At 43.9% G+C, this 20,042-nt stretch overlaps 2 protein-coding genes across 5 annotated transcripts in view; one reads left to right on the forward strand and one right to left on the reverse strand.

The window, feature by feature from the left end:
- Positions 1-4,564: 4,564 nt before the first annotated feature.
- xrcc4 (X-ray repair complementing defective repair in Chinese hamster cells 4) lies at positions 4,565-19,377 on the forward strand. 4 transcript variants are annotated; one of them, XM_084034885.1, is made up of 8 exons: positions 4,565-4,589; positions 7,594-7,737; positions 8,450-8,640; positions 11,074-11,240; positions 11,969-12,100; positions 12,871-12,992; positions 14,729-14,876; positions 18,688-19,377. In XM_084034885.1, the coding sequence occupies exons 2-8, from the start codon at positions 7,596-7,598 to the stop codon at positions 18,776-18,778; spliced, it is 993 nt and encodes a 330-aa protein (XP_083891011.1). In that variant the 5' UTR covers positions 4,565-4,589; positions 7,594-7,595; the 3' UTR covers positions 18,779-19,377. The 4 variants fall into 4 exon arrangements, with proteins under 4 accessions (XP_083891011.1, XP_083891009.1, XP_083891010.1 ...); XM_084034883.1 differs by lacking the exon at positions 4,565-4,589 and adding an exon at positions 5,373-5,473; XM_084034884.1 differs by lacking the exon at positions 4,565-4,589 and adding an exon at positions 5,380-5,464.
- Positions 8,175-20,042, reverse strand: part of mctp1b (multiple C2 domains, transmembrane 1b) — a 113,093-nt gene continuing 101,225 nt past the window's right edge. Inside the window, exon 23 of the mRNA XM_084034856.1 lies at positions 8,175-8,184. The gene's annotated coding sequence lies outside the window, so the exon portion shown is untranslated. The remainder of the gene's footprint in view (positions 8,185-20,042) is intronic.

The raw sequence follows: 20,042 nt of genomic DNA on the forward strand, positions 1-20,042 counted from the left end.
CTATACAACATTAGCTTTAAACATTGGCTTTAAACAACGTTAGCTATACAACATTAGCTTTAAACATTAGCTTTAAAGAATGTTGGCTTTAAACAACATTAGCTTTAAACAATGTTAGCTTTAGATGAAAAAAACAACGTTAGCTTTAGGAAATTTATTTATTTTGGCACTAAGAAAGGGTCTTAAAGCTGCAGGAACATTCTATCTGCCGTCACTCAGACAAATCCAGAGGAGGACGTCGTCGGGACGTTGTCGGGACGACAGGAAGCCGTTTGCCGGCGTTGTTCTCTGGCAGACACAGCGAGCAGGAAGCGCTCGTTACCTGACGAGCGACTGGAAGTCATTACTGATCTCCTCGAGGGTTTGGCTCGTTCAGGTTCAGGCGATGCTGCAGCCGGAAGGAAGGAGGGATGAAAGCGTTAATGACAGAGGACCTGAAGGCCCCGTGTGGATCCGAGTAATCAGGAGCCGCCGGCCAACGTGGTTCTGGTTATTTGACGGCTCTAAGGCTCCGGGTGGGTCCGCTATTTATACGTGAACAGAGCTGTGTAGCAACCTTTGAGATGATGAGTCATCACGAAAAGTCAATTCTGTTGAGCAACGTCGCTAAAAACAGGAGCAAGAAATATGAGTCACATGATGAAAGAGAGAACAAACTTTACAGATTCAAGCCTTCGCACACTGAGTCGGTTTCTTTCTTTCAAATTGTCGCACAAAAAAATCGGTCACGTTTGCACACGACTCGGAAACCTACAGTCAGGCTACTAATACTAAAGTACACAAACAGTCACGGTACTAATACCACAGTACACATACAGTCAGGGTACTAATACTACAGTACACATACAGTCAGGGTACTAATACTAAAGTACACAAACAGTCATGGTACTAATACCACAGTACACATACAGTCAGGGTACTAATACTACAGTACACATACAGTCAAGTTACTAATACCACAGTATACACATACAGTCAGGGTACTAATACCACAGTACACAAACAGTCATGGTGCTAATACCACAGTACACATACAGTCAGGGTACTAATACTACAGTACACATACAGTCAAGTTACTAATACCACAGAACACATACAGTCAGGGTACTAATACCACAGTACACATACAGTCAGGGTACTAATACCACAGAACACATACAGTCAGGGTACTAATACCACAGTACACATACAGTCAGGGTACTAATACCACAGTACACATACAGTCTTTACGGCACTTAACTAACCATAACAATAGCGAGCATGCTAGTGATTAGCATTAGCTAATGAAAAGACTCCATGTTATTAAGTATTCTAGACCACGTTAGAGATGCCAGAGTCCAGGATCAAATCCTCCACGTGCCAATCTAAATAAATGACCCAGATCCCGGGGAGACCGCCGGTTTTGTTGACCTTTCTAATCTCAAGGCCCCTCAGAGGACCGGGACCCTGGACCAGGACTGGCCTCCTCCAGCTCTGTGAACCAAGTCTTTGTCTAGATCGGCGTGCTGACTCCTCTACGGCCTCCAGGGATCGTCTGTGTGTTTTGATGCATTCAGGAGCTGCTTGGCCAACGTGTAAACATCGGTCACGGCTACGAGGAAGCATTGTAAAGGAGAACCCCGTCAGATGTTGAGTAACCGAGGTTCTCGGCCAAGACGGGGAACATTTCCAGGAATCACAACGTTGCCAGATTGTGTTTGACCACAAAAGCATGAGAACGGAGCATTGTTTCACACAGACCTCTCTTTTAGAGCTGCATGCTACGACAACTACACTGACATCGCAGTATTTCTTTCTTTCATATATTATGATAGGAAAATATACAGGAATCTTCCCCCAAAATGTCTTACATTTAAAAAGGTAATGTATCAATTTGATGACGGCGTCCAGCGTTCCTCTCTTGCACCAACTAATCATGTCTTTCTAGATAGCATGGCTACCGTTGCTATCGCACTACCATGCTACCGTCACTACCATGCTACTGTCGCTACAACGCTACCGTTGCTACCATGCTACCGTTGCTACCTTCGCTACGACACTACCTTCACTTCTACGCTACAGTTGCTACAGTCACTACCATGCTACCACGCTACCATTGCTACAATGCCACCGTTGCTACGATGCTACCGTTGCTACCATGCTATGATGCTACCTTCACTACAGTCACTACCACGCTACAGTTGCTACCATGCAACGGTTGTTGACCTTGAATTATGAAGCTAACTTTGTTAGCACCTTCACACCAGAATCCACATGGATCCAGACCCAGTAAGGTTGCTCTGCTCTGCCGCTTGTGTTCATCAGATCCACCCGTCGCTCCTCCACAGTCCAAATATGGTCACTTCCTTTCTCGAGTTCATTGTGAAACTGGTGGGCCGACCTGGAGCTCATTGATCAGTGATGCTGGATCATTCCTGAACAGGAGGATCATGGGAGTTTTCAGCGAAACGATTGTAGCGTGACGTCATACATCCGGAGATGTGACTGCTTCACATCACAGGGTCAATGCCGAAACATCCTGCAGCTTCTCTCTCGTCTGAGCTTCTTCCGACAGAACGCTGAGCTCACGGTGACCTCATCCAGACACACAGATCCGAACACGTCGGATCGTCATAATTAATAAAAAACAAGAAGACAAACACAGATGTGTTTACATGGAGGTCTGGAGGCCCGCCTGCTGAACTGATTGGGGCTGGATTACGGAGGCCTGTGGGCAGGATGGAGGACCGACTATCAGTAGACCTCTAATTGAACACAGACGTGGATCTGTGTTCAGGCTTTGTGTGAAGGCAGCGACTGTGTACACTGAAGAATATGTTGAATGTTTTAAGTTTATGTGTTGAACAGTTTCTTATTTCCACATCCAGCAGTTACAGATCAACACGGTGAGTCATTACTAATCTGAAGTCTCTTTGAGCTCTGGTTTTGGTCTCCTCCTCCAATTCCTGAGGGAAATATCTGCCCCTTTAACTGCTAAATGCCCGACTATGTTTGGATCATTTGTATTTATTTGCATCAGAGAGGAGGCAGGGCTTATCCCCAGAGAGGAGGCGGGCTTCCCTCCACGTAGACCCCAACCAGGTCTCCTCCATCACGGCTGAAATCTCCACTATTGCTGCTTTGTACATGCTGAAGTCCCAGATCCACCAGGAACCCAGACCCCATCCTGTCCGGGTTCATGACATCATCATGACATCATCCAGAGGTGCTCGGTGGATTTCACCAAGCTGGATTCACTGGATCTAGCAAGACCCACGTGGGCTGGTTCACCACAGCTGGAGGAACCAGAATAAAGTATTGATCTGTGATTTAATATCAATAACCAGATTAAAAGGATGCTGAAATAACTCCATCATAATGGTGATCAGTACAAAGTGCTGAGTCATGCTTTGTTAGGTCTGTCAGGGGGCGCCAACAATTATTTCTTCTTCTACAAAGTGGTTTTAAATAATCATGAGATTGTTTTACTGACTCACACAATCAATGATATTGTTTGTTTTATTGTAAATCAGTGGATTATTGAGCAGAAGCTGCTTCTGATCCCTGAGAAATTAATCAACAAAATAACGTTACAAAGTCCAACATCCTGTTAGAAATTACAGAATGGCATGATGGGAAATACAAATAGATAAACAGGAAGGGATTACTGTTGGATCAACTGAGACTTTTAAACAAACAACAACAACAAAGTCCTTTTGTGTTTTAGTTGGTCCCGAAGGAAACCAGTGATCCCAGTGATCCCAGCAGCTTCCACCACTGGAGGGAAGGGACCGCTGCCAAGGAGGACGCTCAGAGACCAGCAGACCTCAGTCAAAGTACTAGTACCACGGTACCCTTACAGTCAGGGTACTAGTACCACGGTACACATACAGTCCCGGTACTAATACCACAGTACCCTTACAGTCAGGGTACTAGTACCACATGGACAGTCAAGGTACAAGTACCACAGTACACATATAGTCAGGTTACTAGTACCACAGTACACATACAGTCATGGTACTAATACCACAGTACCCTTACTGTCAGGGTACTAGTACCACAGTAATGACAGTCATGGTACTAATACCACAGTACACATACAGTCAGGGTACTAATACTACAGTACACATACAGTCAAGTTACTAATACCACAGTAAACATACATTCAAGGTACAAGTACCACAGTACCCTTACAATCAGAGTACTAGTACCACAGTAAACGTACAGTCAGGGTAATAGTACCACAGTAAACATACATTCAAGGTACAAGTACCACAGTACCCTTACAATCAGAGTACTAGTACCACAGTAAACGTACAGTCAGGGTAATAGTACCACAGTAAACATACAGTCAAGGTACTAGTACCACACAGTAAAAGTACTCTGTTATAGTAAAAGTACTGCCACTGTTTGGAAGTTCTTTAAATATAACAACATGTACCCTTTTCTGATATTAATAATAATAAGAGTCAAACAAACGTGAAGAAGTGGAAGTTTAATCCATGTCCATGTTTCTGTGGTCATCTTTTTTTCTTTCTCTGACTGAAACTTAATATTTCCCAGAGTCCTGCACACATGGGATCCTGAGGCCACCTGGGAGATCTGCACAGGTATGTAACCCCCCCCCCCCCCCCCCCCTCCCACACACACACACACACACACACACACTGCAGAGGAACAGCTGATGTGTGTGTTGCTTTAATAGAAAGCACTCTAATGCCTCAGCAGCCTCTTACAGCAATTATTCTTGGAGAGAGTGTCTGTTTGCAGAACTCAGATCGTGCTCTCGCAGTAATCCTTCATTTCCCCGACAACATGTGGCTCGCAGCTTCCTGAGCCGCGGCCACGACGACGACCAGAACAACACCGACACAGAAGAAGAAGTTGTATTTTCACTGGTTCTGTGTCCAGAAGACGAAAGGACACAACGTCTAAGACGATGAGAGTTTAACCGTAGGCCACTTCCTGTCATTACAAACCTTTCAAACTTTACATGGGAATGGTTTCACACACACTCAATACTTGTGAATGCACCTTTCTTTGGAATAAAGTATTTATATACTGCAGTATTACTTCTTGTTCTAATATAGTCATAATAATTACAACAATGTACATATAGACACAGTTTTTGAAAAACATAATAATAATATCAATAATAATAATAATAATAATAATAATAATAATAATAATAATAATAATAATGAACATATAGACACAGTTTTTGATTAAAAATAAAAATAAATAAAAAATAATATATATATATATATATATATATATATATAGATCCAGCTAACTAAGTTCAGTGTTAGTACTTTAGTACGTTCCGTAGAAAACTGGCCGGTTTTATGGTTCCGCCTCCCTCCTGCTTGATTCAACGAGCTCCGTCGCTTGATGATGACGTAGAACTAACGTCGCCGGTACGCCTGTGAGTTGATCGACATAAGGTTCACTCATTCAAACAACCCGTTTGCGGGTGAAACTACAGGTGAGACAGGTACGAACATGTTTGCGTGTTGTTGTTCTTGTTGATGTGTAAACGTCTTCTTCTTCTTCTTCTTCTAATTCTTCTTCTTCTTCTAATTCTTCTTCTTCTTCTAATTCTTCTTCTTCGCTTGTCTGAATACGTGTAGCAGCTTCCGCCCCTGTGTTTACAAACAGTTAGCATCCAGCTAACCATGTGAGCTAACTGTAAGTCTGGACGAGGGACTCGAAGTATGTGTGTGTGAAGTATTCAGATGCTTAACTACAGTACAAGTACTAATACCACACCGAACACAATACTCCTGTACTTGTACAAGTACTGCACTCAAAACCTCCCTGAAGTAAACGTGTATATGTACTTAAAGTGATCAAAGACTACAGACTACAGTTGGTACGGTGAAATGTGCTACTGTAATATATGATGATGAATATTCCCGCTGCACGTCACGTGTTTTTAATGCGTCACTTTCTTCCAGATGAGCGCCTCGTTTCTTAGAAAACAGCAGTGTCCAGTTTTTTTTAAACAGCGTGTAATTAAATAAACTGTTTATTTAAGTGAAGAAGTAGGAGTACTCGCAGTACTACAATAAATGTACTCGTTACATTCCACCACTGACACTTGTGTTTGGACAGAAAACCAAACCACATTAAACATTTATATTACATTTCAGGAGATCCTGTAGTCGAAAGATTATCACAGCGTTCATACGGGTGCTGGAAATCCTTGAAAACACTCGAATTTTAGTGTGGTGTTTCCAAGGTTTGAAAAGTGCTTGGATTTAGAATAAAGTGCTTGAAATGTGTGTTCTATGTGATGACATATATGATAGAACAGAGAAAAGAAGATCTCCATATTTGAGGGACTGAAAACAGCATTTTCTGACATTTCTGCATGAAAAATGACTTTTGATGATGAACAGATGATGAAAATAGTTGGTGATTATATTTCTGTGGATCTGTTAGTGGAATTAGTTTTCCTTTCATTTGTGGCCCTTCTGTAAAAAGCTGTCTCCAAACATCATGTTGGTTGTTTATAAGACAATAACATCTAATTTAATGTGATGAACAAGTGACATAATAAGTAGACTGAAGACTGACAATTGGATTGATACAAATATGGAGTTTACCACAGCTGGAAGGTGCTGGAAAAGCATGGAAATGCACCTTGAAATGCTTGAGAAGTGTTTGAATTTGACTTTGGAGAAGATGGAGGAATCCTGAATGAAAGCTGTGGTCTGATGATGCTTCGGACCGGTTTACAGGACGGACATAAACATGGTTTATTAGTATTTTATCAGGTTTCTCTTTTAAATTTGAAATACTGGAATATTTTACCTGTAAAACCGCCGATTAGTTGAAATATTTCAATTCTTCTTATGTTTATGTATTTATATTTGGGTACTTTAAGTACATTGTGATGGTTTTGATGTACTTTTACTCCAGTATGATTTTACTTGTAAGAGAGTGTTTTTACACTGTGGTATTACTACTTTACTTTATGTGCAGCACAGTTTCCTAAAGTTCATGATGACATCATCATATTGAGAATATAATAGTTGATCATTTCATACTAATTGTTGCAGCTCTAGTTTGTCTTGATGTAAACTGAATTTATAGAGCAGGTCGCCATTACCCAGCAGCCAGTGGGGCGAACTACTGGAAGTGTCCTATTAGAGTGGGCTGGTTCCCGTGCGAGGCGTTCAGGTGCCGCGTGCTGAAGCAGGTGTTTAGAGCTTGGGACGCCTGCTGCTGCGGCTGCTGCTCGTTAGCATCCAGCTAACTGAGTTAAACCTGCACTTATCCCCTAATGAGAGGCTGCCTGCAGGGCCGTCACTAGGATTTATAGACGTCAGGGGCCTAGCCCCCAGGAGAAGCATCTTTTTAGTACTGTATGTACTGTATGTAGTACTATACCAGTTACTGTCACATAAACTTGTTTATTTCATGTTTTATAAGGTGTAATTTTTAAACATCAACAATACTGTAGCAGGTATCATATAAAGTACATGAAAGTACAGAACCTGATTATTGATGAGTATTGAGATCAAACTGATCAGCCAATCACAATCACACAGATTGGGACTATAATGCCCACAATAATCATGCTGTGTTGTGTGTGTGTGTCGTCTGCAGGCATGCATGTGTCGGTGCGTGAGATCCGCGTTTCCTCGCAGCCTGACTCCTCCTACTTCCTACGGGTGGAGTGGAGTGGGCGGGGCTTAGAGGCAGGCTTCCAGCTGCTGCTGACTGACGGACAGACCGCCTGGAGAGGAGACGGTGAGAACGCCACCTGATGTGACCACACACACACACACACACACACACACCTTTCTCACCTGTGGAGGTTTTAGAGCGTCGTTGACCTCGTCAGCTGCTCAGGAAGATTTAAATGGTAAATGGCCTCATTTATATAGCGCTTTTATTTAAAGCGCTTTACAGACATTCACACATTCATACACACATTCATACACACATTCACACACCGACGGCGGAGTCAACCGACAGCCAGCTCGTCAGGAGCAATTAGGGTGAGGTGTCTTGCTACCTCCTGAGCTAAACCCCCCCATAGCGTTTCACAGCGACGACAGCTGCAGATATTCACGGGATTCTCCTCAGAGACGAGTAGCGTTATCGGTCCTTCATTTTATTTATTTATTATCCCCCACTCATCTCTCAAACATCACCATCAACAGGTCAAAGTACTAATACTACACTGTAGAAATACTCTGTTATAAGTCAAAGTCCTGCAAACTAAGTAAAAAACACCAGCGAAAAATCTGATGCAGAAAAATCTGAGTGAAAGATCGGATCTATAACTTTCATTTTCAGATACATTTAGTGAAGTATAAAGTACAACAGTTACCTCTGAGATGAAGTAGAAGTATAAAGTACAACAGTTACCTCTGAGATGAAGTATAAAGTTTGCATTCGTCTTATTGTTACTCGCTGTTCTGTCTCCATCATGTTGTCATGTGACCCGGCGTGGCAGCGAGCGAGGCGGCGGTGAGTGGCGAGGCGGCCGAGCTGGAGATGCCAACGGAGCGATACGTCCAGGACCTCCGGCGGGCACTCGCCGAGACGGAGGGCTCCGCCCCCTACAGCTTCACCCTGACGCCGTCTCCACCCGACCGCGGCGCCGCCGTCACGCTGGCGTACGAGAAGGTCCAGAAGGACATCTCGGTGAGTCGAGTCCTCCGTCTTCGTGTCGGGGTCACGGGGTCACAGTGAGAACGCGTGAAGACCGGTGTGGAAGAAAACTCTTCAGGTCCAATTCTGTGGCTGGTTCAAATGAGGTTTAATCACTGACAGTGGAGAAAAGAAATTCACAGTGTATCCATGAAGATCCAGTCTGTTGAATGGCCTGGCCGAGTTGGATTTATACAGAACATTCGAGAGAACAAAAGGGAAGGTGTCATGAGTGGACTTGCATTGAATCAACACATGTCTCTCTGCAGAGGAAGAGACATCTGTTGATATCTACAAGGTGTGACCGTTCTCGGGAGAGCTAGACGATGTCACTACAGGGGTCACTCATTGGGCCTTGATCAATGTATGAAAGACAAATATTACGGCGACAGTTCAGGAAGAGAGGAAAGATCAAATAGTCTTTTCATCAAGACTGCAATGGTTAAATTCAATAGAAACAGCTCAGCAGGACATTTGATGTTCCCGAGAGAAAGGAACATTATAAAAAAAAAATAAGAAATGTAAGGTAACACATTTTCTTCTACACCGGTTAGAGTAGAAATACACATCCTTGTGTACAAAAAACTGGTAAAAACAGAAGTACACATCCTTGTGGACAAAAGACTGGTAAAAGTAGAAGGACATTTCTACTGGCTGGTTTTGAATTAATCTTTAGTCATTAATAACATAATAATAATCAATAATTCCTCTCAAATGCAATAAAACTGAAGTAACAAGCCTGTTTATAGAAGAGTAGAATGTACAGATATGTGTTTTTACGGGAGTTTTACGGGAGTTTTACGGGAGTAAACGTATAAAGTTTGTTGATATGTTAATAATGTAACTTGTGTATTTTATATTACTCAGCAGTTCCTGTTCCTGTTGCCATGGTGATGGTGACGGAATGGAAATCTCCAATAAGAGAAATGAATCAATGCTTTTTAGAGTATTTCCAGAAGTGTGCTGCGATGTGTCACCGCTTTCTCTTCTCTACTTTTTCTCTTGAGTCATCTGCTGTTGTCACGGCGACCGGTGTGATCAGTTTATAATAACATTCATAAAGGAAATTTTGACTAAAACTAAAGATGAATCAAAACAAAACTCAAGTGCTCGTTTTTCACTGAAATGAAAACTGATTGTCATCATTCACTTGTTTTGTTTGCTGTCCAGACTTCGTTAAATACATCTGGACGTCCTTAAAAACAGATTTGTTGGAACGCCCAAGGACACAGGATCAGACTCCGTATGGAGAATTAAATGTTATAACATTTATATATATTATATAAACAATGTTATACTTTTTAACTCTCTGTGGAGGAGAATAGGTGGAGCTGCTCTCAGAGTAAGAAATGAAAGTGTCCAGCAGTTAATTGGTGTGAGTCAGGAACAGTAGCGTCTCCATGGCAACCTGGGAAACCTTGCCCACATCAACACGGTCCGGCCAACCCGCCGCCGCCAACATCAGGCTCCACGACTGATTTCAGCCGTCAGGTGACACGAGAGCTTAACGGCCGACGAGGGCGGCGGGTTTGCCAGGAGAAGTTATTTTAATTCTGGGCCTTTATTTACTTTACACTTCTGAGAAGTGGTGATGTCACCGCTGGCAGATATTAATATACGTAAATAACCCGACAAAGGCCAGAGGACGACGTGAGAAAGGAGACGGGAATGATTCTCAGCATATTTATAACCCCAATAGAAGATTTAAATCCAGCTCTGCAGGAACCCAGACATGACTCAGCATTTTTACACTCACTGTGTTTTGAAAGTTTTTTTTAGATGCCTGAAACAACGTTTGTGTTCAAAACAAGCTGAAGATATTTAAACACGCTTGCTCTGCTTTGTTGCTCTGCTATGTTGCTGTGCTACGTTGCTGTACTATGTTGCTAAGCTACGTTTTATGCTATGTTGTTACGCTACATTGCTAAGCTACGTTGTTACGCTACATTGTTACGCTATCTTGCAATGCTATGCTGCTATGCTATGTTGCTATGCTACATTGCTACGCTATGCTGCTATGCTACATTGCTATGCTACGTTGTTTTGCTATGCTGCTATGCTACATTGCTATGCTATGTTGTTAAGCTATGCTGCTATGCTATGGTGTTAAGCTATGCTACTATGCTATGTTGCTATGCTACATTGCTATGCTACGTTGTTTTGCTATGCTGCTATGCTACATTGCTATGCTACGTTGTTAAGCTATGCAGCTATGCTATGGTGTTAAGCTATGCTACTATGCTACGTTGCTATGCTACATTGATATGCTACGTTGCTAGGCTATGTTGTTACGGTGGTCGTCGCTCTTCTCCTGCTCATCTCAGTGTTTACCAGAAGGCATTGCTCCTCGCGTTGTGGTTACCAGGTCATTTAAATCAGTGTGTTTGACAGAGGTTCTTCCTCCTTCTCCTCCTCCTCTTCCTCCAGTTCAGGCTGGGCTCGGTTCTGCTGGAGGTCGTCCCCGAGCCGGTGGAGTCGGTGAGGCAGCTGCTGATCCACAGTCTGCAGAGAGGAACCTCGCTGGAGCAGCAGAACCAGCAACTGGACCAGGAGAACCGGAGACTGGCAGCAGAACAGCAACGCATCACTGCCGAGTAGCTCACATTATTCTTTATTATTCATGGTTTCAAAGCGGTTTGGCCTTTTATAAACATAATTCATAATTCAATTATTAATAAATGAAATGGTCTTTTTTAATTTGTCATTAGATTAGAGTCACTGTCTAGATATATAATATAGTATCTCAGATTCAAACCCATCGCTTCCTTCTGAAGACGTAAAAACACAAAAATATAGCTTCAAATTTATTTTTCTCAACAAATAGAAAATGGAAAGAGCACATTAACTCACAAACCACACACATGTGCACTAATGTTGGGTCTAATTACATTGTTTTAAAACTTTAACGTTGTGCCTTAATGGGTTTTACCCTGTATGTGAATACATTTATTATTATTATTATTATTGTTATTATTATTATTGTGTTTCATTGATTTCCTAAAACAGCTGCTCACTGTAGTTTTTATCCAACTAACAGGAAGAGATGGTGCATTTATTGGGGACTAATTTTTGCGGCGGATTAATCCATATTTGGAATAAGAGGAATAAACTGCATCTACTAAAATATATCAGCCGAACAGTGAAACACATTGAAATGATTTAAATGAGAGGTGTTTGAAGGTGATTCATGACATGTGGTCTGCCTCGACGCCGTCGTCCATCACTGATTAGCGGCGGAGGGATTATGTTGCGTTTGTGTATATTTGCTGGGCGTTTTTCTGATGGAGGAAGTGAGACCTGAAGAGGTTTGTGTTTCTTGTAGATTGAAGCGATACGCCGGTGGGAAGGAAGCCCTGGAGGCGGAGCTCTACTCTCGCTTCGTTCTGGTCCTGAACGAGAAGAAAGCCAAGATCCGCAGTATGCAGGAAGCCGTCACACACCTGCAGGAAGCCAGGTAGCCTCGAACCTGTAGGCACTCAGGCTCTTTATTTACAATTCATTTTACACGTGAACTCAGCTGCATTTATACGGGAAAACAACGTGAACTTGAACCCCAGTTTAGTAACATGTGCAGGCGGAGTCTACGAGGCGTATCGGGCCAAAAGTTCCTTCTCGTTAAGCAACACTTCAACTGCTTTTATCTCTCTTGTTTTTAAACCAAACTGCTTTCAATCAAGTCTGGATTAAACCGACACGAACTCACAAACACGTCGACTTAGTCGTCGATGTGATAAACCTTCATCTGACGCTTCGACTTCTTTCATCTCGCAGTTAAACCGAAGCTTCAAACACTTTCACACACAACCGCGGTTAACAGGGCTGGTACGGGTGCTGGAAATCCTGGAAAACACTTGAATGTTAGTGTGGTGTTTTCCAGGTTTGAGTGCTTGTATTTAGAATAAATGCATGAATGTGACTCTGGAGAAGGTTGAGGAACCCTGACTTCATGTTTTACTTCCAATGAGAAAATTGTGTCAACTGCACATTTTCAGCACACGTAAACGTTTTGGAGTTGCTCAACACGTTGCTCAACGAGTTGCTCAAGAGTCTTTGACGTCGGTTCCTGTTCTGATTCACCTCTCAAAGGTCACGTGATTGGAGTACATTATACAGCACAACATATAAACAGCATTTTCTTTTTCTTTAAATAAATAAAAATGAAAAAAATAATGTTTTGTGATATTGTTTTATGTTTTTGTATAACGTAAATGAATCTGTTTGTAGCTCCGAGGGACAGAAAAAGGAGGAATCTGTAAAACCGATGCAATCAGCAGATCAGGAGGACGACTATGGAGGAAGTACTGATGAGGATCCAGAGGAGGTCCAGTCCACCTCCCCGTCCCGAGGTAAGACCTCCTGGACTCCTGCTGCTGTTCTGGGTCCCGGTCTTTGCTTGTTGTATAACTTGTTGTTTCAGACCTTAAAAGGATCTTTCCAACATGTTTTTAAACACCACTTTTCCTCATTGAATCCCATGGAGACGCTGCAGCTCCACTGATGAAGCCTAAAGTGCTGCTAATCACTAACATCAACTTAAAATATAAACGCTCCCCCCAAAGTGCTGCACATGCTCCAGCACCGTGTCAGAAGAAATCCCTTAAATGGAGAACTTTTCCAGGAACGCTGGCACCTGAGTTAAACGGCCGCAACCTCGCCGTTTGGGTTTCTGGCTCTAATGGATCATCGACAGAAAGTAGGACCTGAAGGTCAAACATGAAGTCACAGTGGGAGAACAGGACTGGTGAAGGTGGTTCTGATGGGAAACACCTGCTGTGACATCACTGGAAGGGGGCGGGGCCAAGTACTAGACTGGTTGTTAGAAGTCTATGAGAAAATGGTCCTACTTCCCTCTTGATGTATTATCTCAGTAAACATTGTAAACATGAGTTTATGTTCTAAATCTCTAGTTTCAAGTCTTCTTCAATCCAGCATGATGTTCATTTAGTACATTATGGTCCATTTAGAGTCCACCAGACCAGAAAGCAGGGGATGCTTTAGGGGGCGGGGCTTACCTGCTGATTGACAGGTCACTACCACACTACCGACACATGAAGGAATCAAAGAAAGCAAATCAAAGAACGTTGAACTGGACTTCGTAACGTTGTTCTGCGATGTAACGTTGAGTTAACTTCCTCCGCTGGCTTTCAAATGAACGCGACGTAGAGAAGCTAGCGAATCTGTAATCACATTATTTGTTTCTTCTAATGAACAGTTAACAGTTCTTCTCATGAACAGTTAATTGGTCACAAGTTATCAGAAAAAAACAAATGTTTTTGTTTTTTTTAAACCTATTTGCACATTAAATGTGAAAAGTCAAATATGACACCTCCTGTGAGCTGTTGCCATGGCAGCCGAGCGTATTTGCACCGTCGCTGAGCTCTTTTTTGTTTTCGGTGCCCAGAAGAGCGAACGATGACATCACTAAGGAGTTATGTAACGCAGCAGAGTGCTCGGGGCCCCGAGAGCCGAAACCCCTTTAAACAACTTTGATGACCTCTGATGAGATTAATGATGCAGCGGGTCGACGGTTGGGCCGGAGGTGTGTGTTACACCGACATGTGTTACCGTCACTACTCACTCTACACTTCCAGGCTTTCACTTTTCATTTTCGGGGTCTTCCCCCTCGGAGGACTAGTGTTGTTCCTGTTGCCACGACAATGACTCAGAGGGCGGCGTGTTGGCCGACCAATAGGAGGAGGGGGGGACGGGTGGTTTCAGGTTGTTTTGTGTGTGGGGACTGATGATGCTGACGGATCCACAACTAAATATTAAAAATGGGAATCTATTAGTTGTATATTATAGTTATTCAATTTGTTTATTTATATATTTTTCTCATTCAAATTTTTATTGAAATCGAAATTTGAGTACATTATACTGCACATCATTTATACATCTTTTTCTTTTAAAAAAAAAATGTAAAATAAATAATTAAATGTATTTTTTAAGAACATTTTTTAGTAGATTTTACTGAATTATTTTTTGAGAAATGTTCTCTGATGAAACTGGACAGTTTTCTGTCCCGTCTCTGTCCATCATGCGTGACCTGTCTGTCTGCCTCTAACCCGTCTCATGTCCCCCTCAGGACGCTCTACTGCGAGCCCATTGGATGACAGCCTGAAGGACATCACAGACGTGGCCCCTTGTCGCAAGCGGCGCGTCCGGCACCTCGCGGCCCCGGAGCCGGCGGTGAAGAGGGCGCCTCCGCCGGCAAGCTCCTCCCAGACTAAGAGGTACGATGTGTGAGGAGGATTTTTACTTTACGCTGATCTGGGATCCGTTTCTGCAGCTCCACTTAGGCAGCGGGAGGTATAAGATCAGCTTCCTGGTTGCTAGGGAACAATGGAGCAAATTAAAATGACCTAAACACACTTAGACGTATCTGACATGTGATGCTGCGACCGAGCTCAGAAGAAGAGGAGGAAGCAGAAGAAAAAGGAGGTGGTGGCGGTGTGACCTTGTTCCCGTCGTCCTGGAGACGAGCCCCAGCTGAACGGCTTCAGGGCCTCGTCAGGTTTACGACGTTCCACCGCGGGAGAAACCTGAGCGGTGTTTATTAGAGAAAGCAGCTTTCTGAAGATCCTTCTGCTCGTTTTATCTCTGCGAGGGCGTAAACACGAGGCGGCGAGGCTTCAGGCCTTCAGCTGCTGACGAGCTGAAACACTTTATGGAGACTCCACTAATGAGAGCCAGGAAACACGCATGCCGTCGTCAACTAACCCTTTAAAGTGAGTACAACTTTAAAGGGTTAGTTCACCAAAAAAACGTATCGAATAAGTAAGAAGAATACGGTTCATGTGGAGAGTTTCTGAGACATCTGGACCAGGTCTCACTGGAACCAGGTCTCACTGGAACCAGGTCCAACCCCACTGTGTGAAAACCTAGAAACCAGCTGAGCTCCGGGAGAAAATGAAGCCAGTGGTTGAGTTATTGGTGAGTGGTATTATTCTCCTGGAGGTCTGAGGACACGAACACGAGGAGCCAAAGTTAGTCTGAGAAACAACAACAAGCTGTTTCTTTTCCCTCCTTGTGTCTGTATCAAAGTCAGACCGTCGATCCGCATCCAAAACCTCCTCACAACACCAGAGCTTTCATCCCCGTGTCTCCGGCTCTGCCAGCGTTCTCCCTGGATGTGCAAATGCATTTAGAAAATATCTCCAAAGACTCAATCTGAGGGGGTTTTTAGGCGGTGGGGGGGGTAAACAGCCCCCCGAATGCCAGCGACTGTAAACTGTGCCACATGCAGATGGCCGTGAGCGCTGCCATCCAACCCCAGCTGCTGTCAGTGGAGTCGGGAGCGGCGGCCCATTAGGGCGAGCGGCAGGCCGGCGAGCAGCTGTGGTTGGCTGGAGGTCGGGTCGCCGGCGCCTCCCTCGGAGCTGGCGGCGGCAGAACGGAGGTCTTTGTGTGAGGGGGCGGCTGTTAACGTGCTGGCAGACCGACACCCACACTATTGTTCTCCATCACCACTCAACCCGTTCACCCACCTCCTCCTCCCTGTTGTTCTGGGGGGGCGTTAAATAAAGGCCACATGAGCAGACGGCAGTTAAAGGGATTGCTCAACATCTTTGGGAAATACACTTATTTGTTGTGTGATTTGATTGTTGTGCTGGAGTCAGGCTGTTAGCTTAGCTTAGCTTAGCGTAATGACTGAGAACTGCTAGCTGCCAATCAGCTGCTCTGGATGTCCAGCTGTCACACGTAGCCTGCTTCCTGTTTCCCAACTAGTCATCAGCATCATTCAGTGTTTACATCCTCCGAAATCGTTCTCCTCCTCGATGCTCCTCGCCACTCGTTGTCATGGAGATGGGCGCAGGCCGATCAGAAATTAAGCCGAACTTTGTTCCCAGAAGGCTCGAGGTCGATCCTGTTTTTAAACGTCCGTGTCGTCAAAGTGGCATTTTGTTCCCATGAAAGGAAACGTGGAGACGAAGCCGGCGTTCACACGGAGGATCTGTGAACGATCAGCGTCGCTCCGAGCATCGGACATAATCACTGCAAGACACGAGGAGAGCTTCCTCCTCACATCCAATCAGCTGTTACAGTACCTGGAAAACATGTGGACGCAGTTTATGAACCGCTTCATGCTTCTGTCAGGGGACACAATGAAGGCCTGGAAAACCTTGTTTTCAAGGCTTGAAAAGTGCTTGGATTTAGACTAAAGTGCTTGAAATGTGTGTTCTATGTGATGACATCTATGATAGAACAGAGAAAAGAAGATCTCCATGTTTGAGGGACTGAAAACAGCATTTTCTGACATTTCTGCATGAAAAATGACTTTTGATGATGAACAGATGATGAAAATAGTTGGTGATTATATTTCTGTGGATCTGTTAGTGGAATTAGTTTTCCTTTCATTTGTGGTCCTTCTGTAAAAAGCTGTCTACAAACATCATGTTGGTTGTTTAGAGGACAATAACATCTCATTTAATGTGATGAACAAGTGACATAATAAGTAGACTGAATACTGACGATTGGATTGAAACACATATGGAGTTTACCACAGCTGGAAGGTGCTGGAAAAGCATGGAAATGCACCTTGCAGTGCTTGAGAAGTGCTTGAATGTGACTTTGGAGAAGGTTGAGGAGCCCTGAATGAAAGCTGTGGTCTGATGATGCATCGGACCGGTTTACAGGACGGACATAAACATGGTTTATTAGTATTTTATCAAGTTTCTCTTTTAAATGTGAAATACTGGAAGATTTTACCTGTAAAACCAAACAACGTTTGTTATATTAATTTATTTATTTATGTTTGGGCTTTACAGTCACACCAGCTCTACACAGAGACCACAGTCTGAGACCGGTCTGCATGAGACCAGAGTGAAATGAATTGGTTGTAATTTGTTGCACTGACACTTTTAAGAGACAGAACTTGAACTCTGTTTAGTTTCTCAAGCCACAAACGACCACATAATTGGTGTTCATGCTGCGGCTCTGGTCCACCACCAGACCGGATCCGTGTGGGGACCGGGACCATGTGGGGGGGGACCAGGACCAGGACTGGGTTCTGCTCCATGTGGGGGTGGGGGTCCGTGTGAGGGGGGATGCGCTGAGTGTCCTGATGCCTGAGCTTAACCACACCTCTCAGGGTTGAAGCCCCCTCCCCATGTGTTCAGGTCTCTGGTGGTCCTCTCTGGCAGCGTAGACCAGATCCCCCTCCTCAGTGAACACGTCTCCTGTTTCCTCCTAACCGGTTCCAGCAGCCCGGCACTCTTCCTCCACGTTGTAATGATTTAAAGGAGCTCCTCAGGGCCCGTCAGAGTCGGGGACCCCGTCCTCTCAGGTCCTGGTCTTCATGAAGCACTTCAGGACTTTGAGTCTGAGAAGCTTCTCTGGAAGGTCGGGCAGTAAAACGACGTTGTGATCTACTGACCTCATACGTTGGCTCTGAACCTCCGTACGCAGACGGAGAGAACATTCATAGAAATAGAGCCGAGTAGAACAGACACGGAGCTCAGAGGTCATGTGACCAGTACAAAGGAAAATGGTCACTGTGGCTAGTTGCTATGGTGAAGTACACTGATCTAATAAATTGATATAAAAGTATGAAGAAATAGATGTTTATGGCATTTTATCAGCATTGTTAATATTCAAATACACAAAATAAATGAGACTTCACAACGTTGTACGAGTTTCATCCATCTTTTCATTGGGTGTTCTGCGTCTTTGGGGCCGTGTGACGCCTTAAAAGCAACCCTGAGGGTGAACAACTGCTGGTTTCCCATAATCCCCTCTGTTCTCTGCTTCCCACCACGATCCTTCCTCTTTGTGTCCGACGTTTAGTTTCCTGACTCCTAAACATCACAAGGTGTTACATTCAAGGTAAGCAGAATATATGAGCTTCTACAGGGCGCACACACACACACACACACAGGTATAAAAGTGGCCCATGTGTTTCTAGTCTGGTTCCTTATGGGCCACATGATACACATCCCGTCTCAACAGGAAAACCCTGCTGTAAACCAGCCTCATTAGCCCACTGACCTGTGTGTGTGTGTGTGTGTGTGTGTGTGTGTGTGTGTGTGTGTGTGTGTTGCACAGGACCGACCCCCGTGCAGGATCCAGTAAGACGCCCCGTCAGTGCCCCGCAGCAGCCCCTTCAGAAGCTGAGGACCTGTTTGAGGACTTCTGACCCGGGTCCTGACCAGAGAGAACCCTGGGAGCCGTGTTGTGTTTTTATATGATCGCCGGGAAATGATTTATCAGGAACCGTTCCTGTAGAACACGATGAGTGACGTTCTTTAGTGTATTTGTTCTCCAGGTGGAACCCTTCTGGAGGAACATCCTAAAGTAACGCTACAACCACCTAAATCAAACCTAGAACCTCATTAAGGATCACTAGAACTGTCTAAAGATCCACAATGATCCCTAGAGACACCTAAAGGAACCCTTTAAACATTGAATCGCCAGAGGAGCCTTAAGGAATACTACAACCACCTAAATCCACCATAGAACCTCCTAAAGAACCACTGGAACCACTTGTAATAAACCCTAGAACTTCCTTAAGGAAACCTAGAACCTCCTAAAGAAGCCAGATACTGACCTCTAGAACCTCTAGTCTATGTTCAGGTCCTCTACTCACACATCCAGGTTTTTAACTTGTCACCTGTCTGAAGTTCTGCTGACTCATGATGCATTTTTAAAAAACGATAATAAGCTTCATGATCTGTTTTTACAAACTTGGAATTTTTTTTGTATTTGTACAAATAAACGTGAACATAATATTTTTTTCATGCAAATTACAAGCTTGTTTGTGTGTTTTTTTAAAAGTATTTTTATTTACTCTTAACTGTAATGGTTTGCTGGTTGTGAGTCATGTTCACGGCGGTTCTCGTCTGTTCAGAGGCAACGAGGAAGCGAATTGGGTTGTACGACCTGTCAATCAGCAGGTAAGCCCCGCCCCCTAAAGCATCCCCTGCTTTCTGGTCTGTTGGACTCTAAATGGACCATCATGTACTAAATGAACATCATGCTGGATTGAAGAAGACTTGGAAACTAAAGATTGAGACCATAAACTCATGTTTACAATGATTACTGAATTATACATCAAGAGAGAAGTAGGACCATTTTCTCATAGACTTCTATACAACCAGAGAGGAGTCGCCCCCTGGTGGCCAGCAGAGAGAAGTAGGACCATTTTCTCATAGACTTCTATACAACCAGAGAGGAGTCGCCCCCTGGTGGCCAGCAGAGAGAAGTAGGACCATTTTCTCATAGACTTCTATACAACCAGAGAGGAGTCGCCCCCTGGTGGCCAGCAGAGAGCTACATTGAACAGCTAGATGTCGTTCTCTTAGGTTTTCACACAAAACCGACAAACTGAGACTTTCTTGAGAAATAATCTTTTAAATCGACACACGTTCTTGTTTCTGTTCAAACTGGATCAAAACTGTATC

The sequence above is a fragment of the Eutrigla gurnardus genome, assembly GCF_963514095.1.
Source record: "Eutrigla gurnardus genome assembly, chromosome: 19".
Taxonomy (NCBI): domain Eukaryota; kingdom Metazoa; phylum Chordata; class Actinopteri; order Perciformes; family Triglidae; genus Eutrigla; species Eutrigla gurnardus.

What these genes read in the sequence shown, in the direction of transcription:
- xrcc4 (XM_084034885.1), top strand. Translation starts at nt 7,596, where the DNA reads ATGCATGTGTCGGTGCGTGAGATCCGCGTTTCCTCGCAGCCTGACTCC. An exon ending in GACCGCCTGGAGAGGAGACG is followed by an intron (nt 7,738 to 8,449) that starts GTGAGAACGCCA and finishes CCGGCGTGGCAG; the next exon opens with CGAGCGAGGCGGCGGTGAGT. An exon ending in AGCTCCTCCCAGACTAAGAG is followed by an intron (nt 14,877 to 18,687) that starts GTACGATGTGTG and finishes TGTGTTGCACAG; the next exon opens with GACCGACCCCCGTGCAGGAT.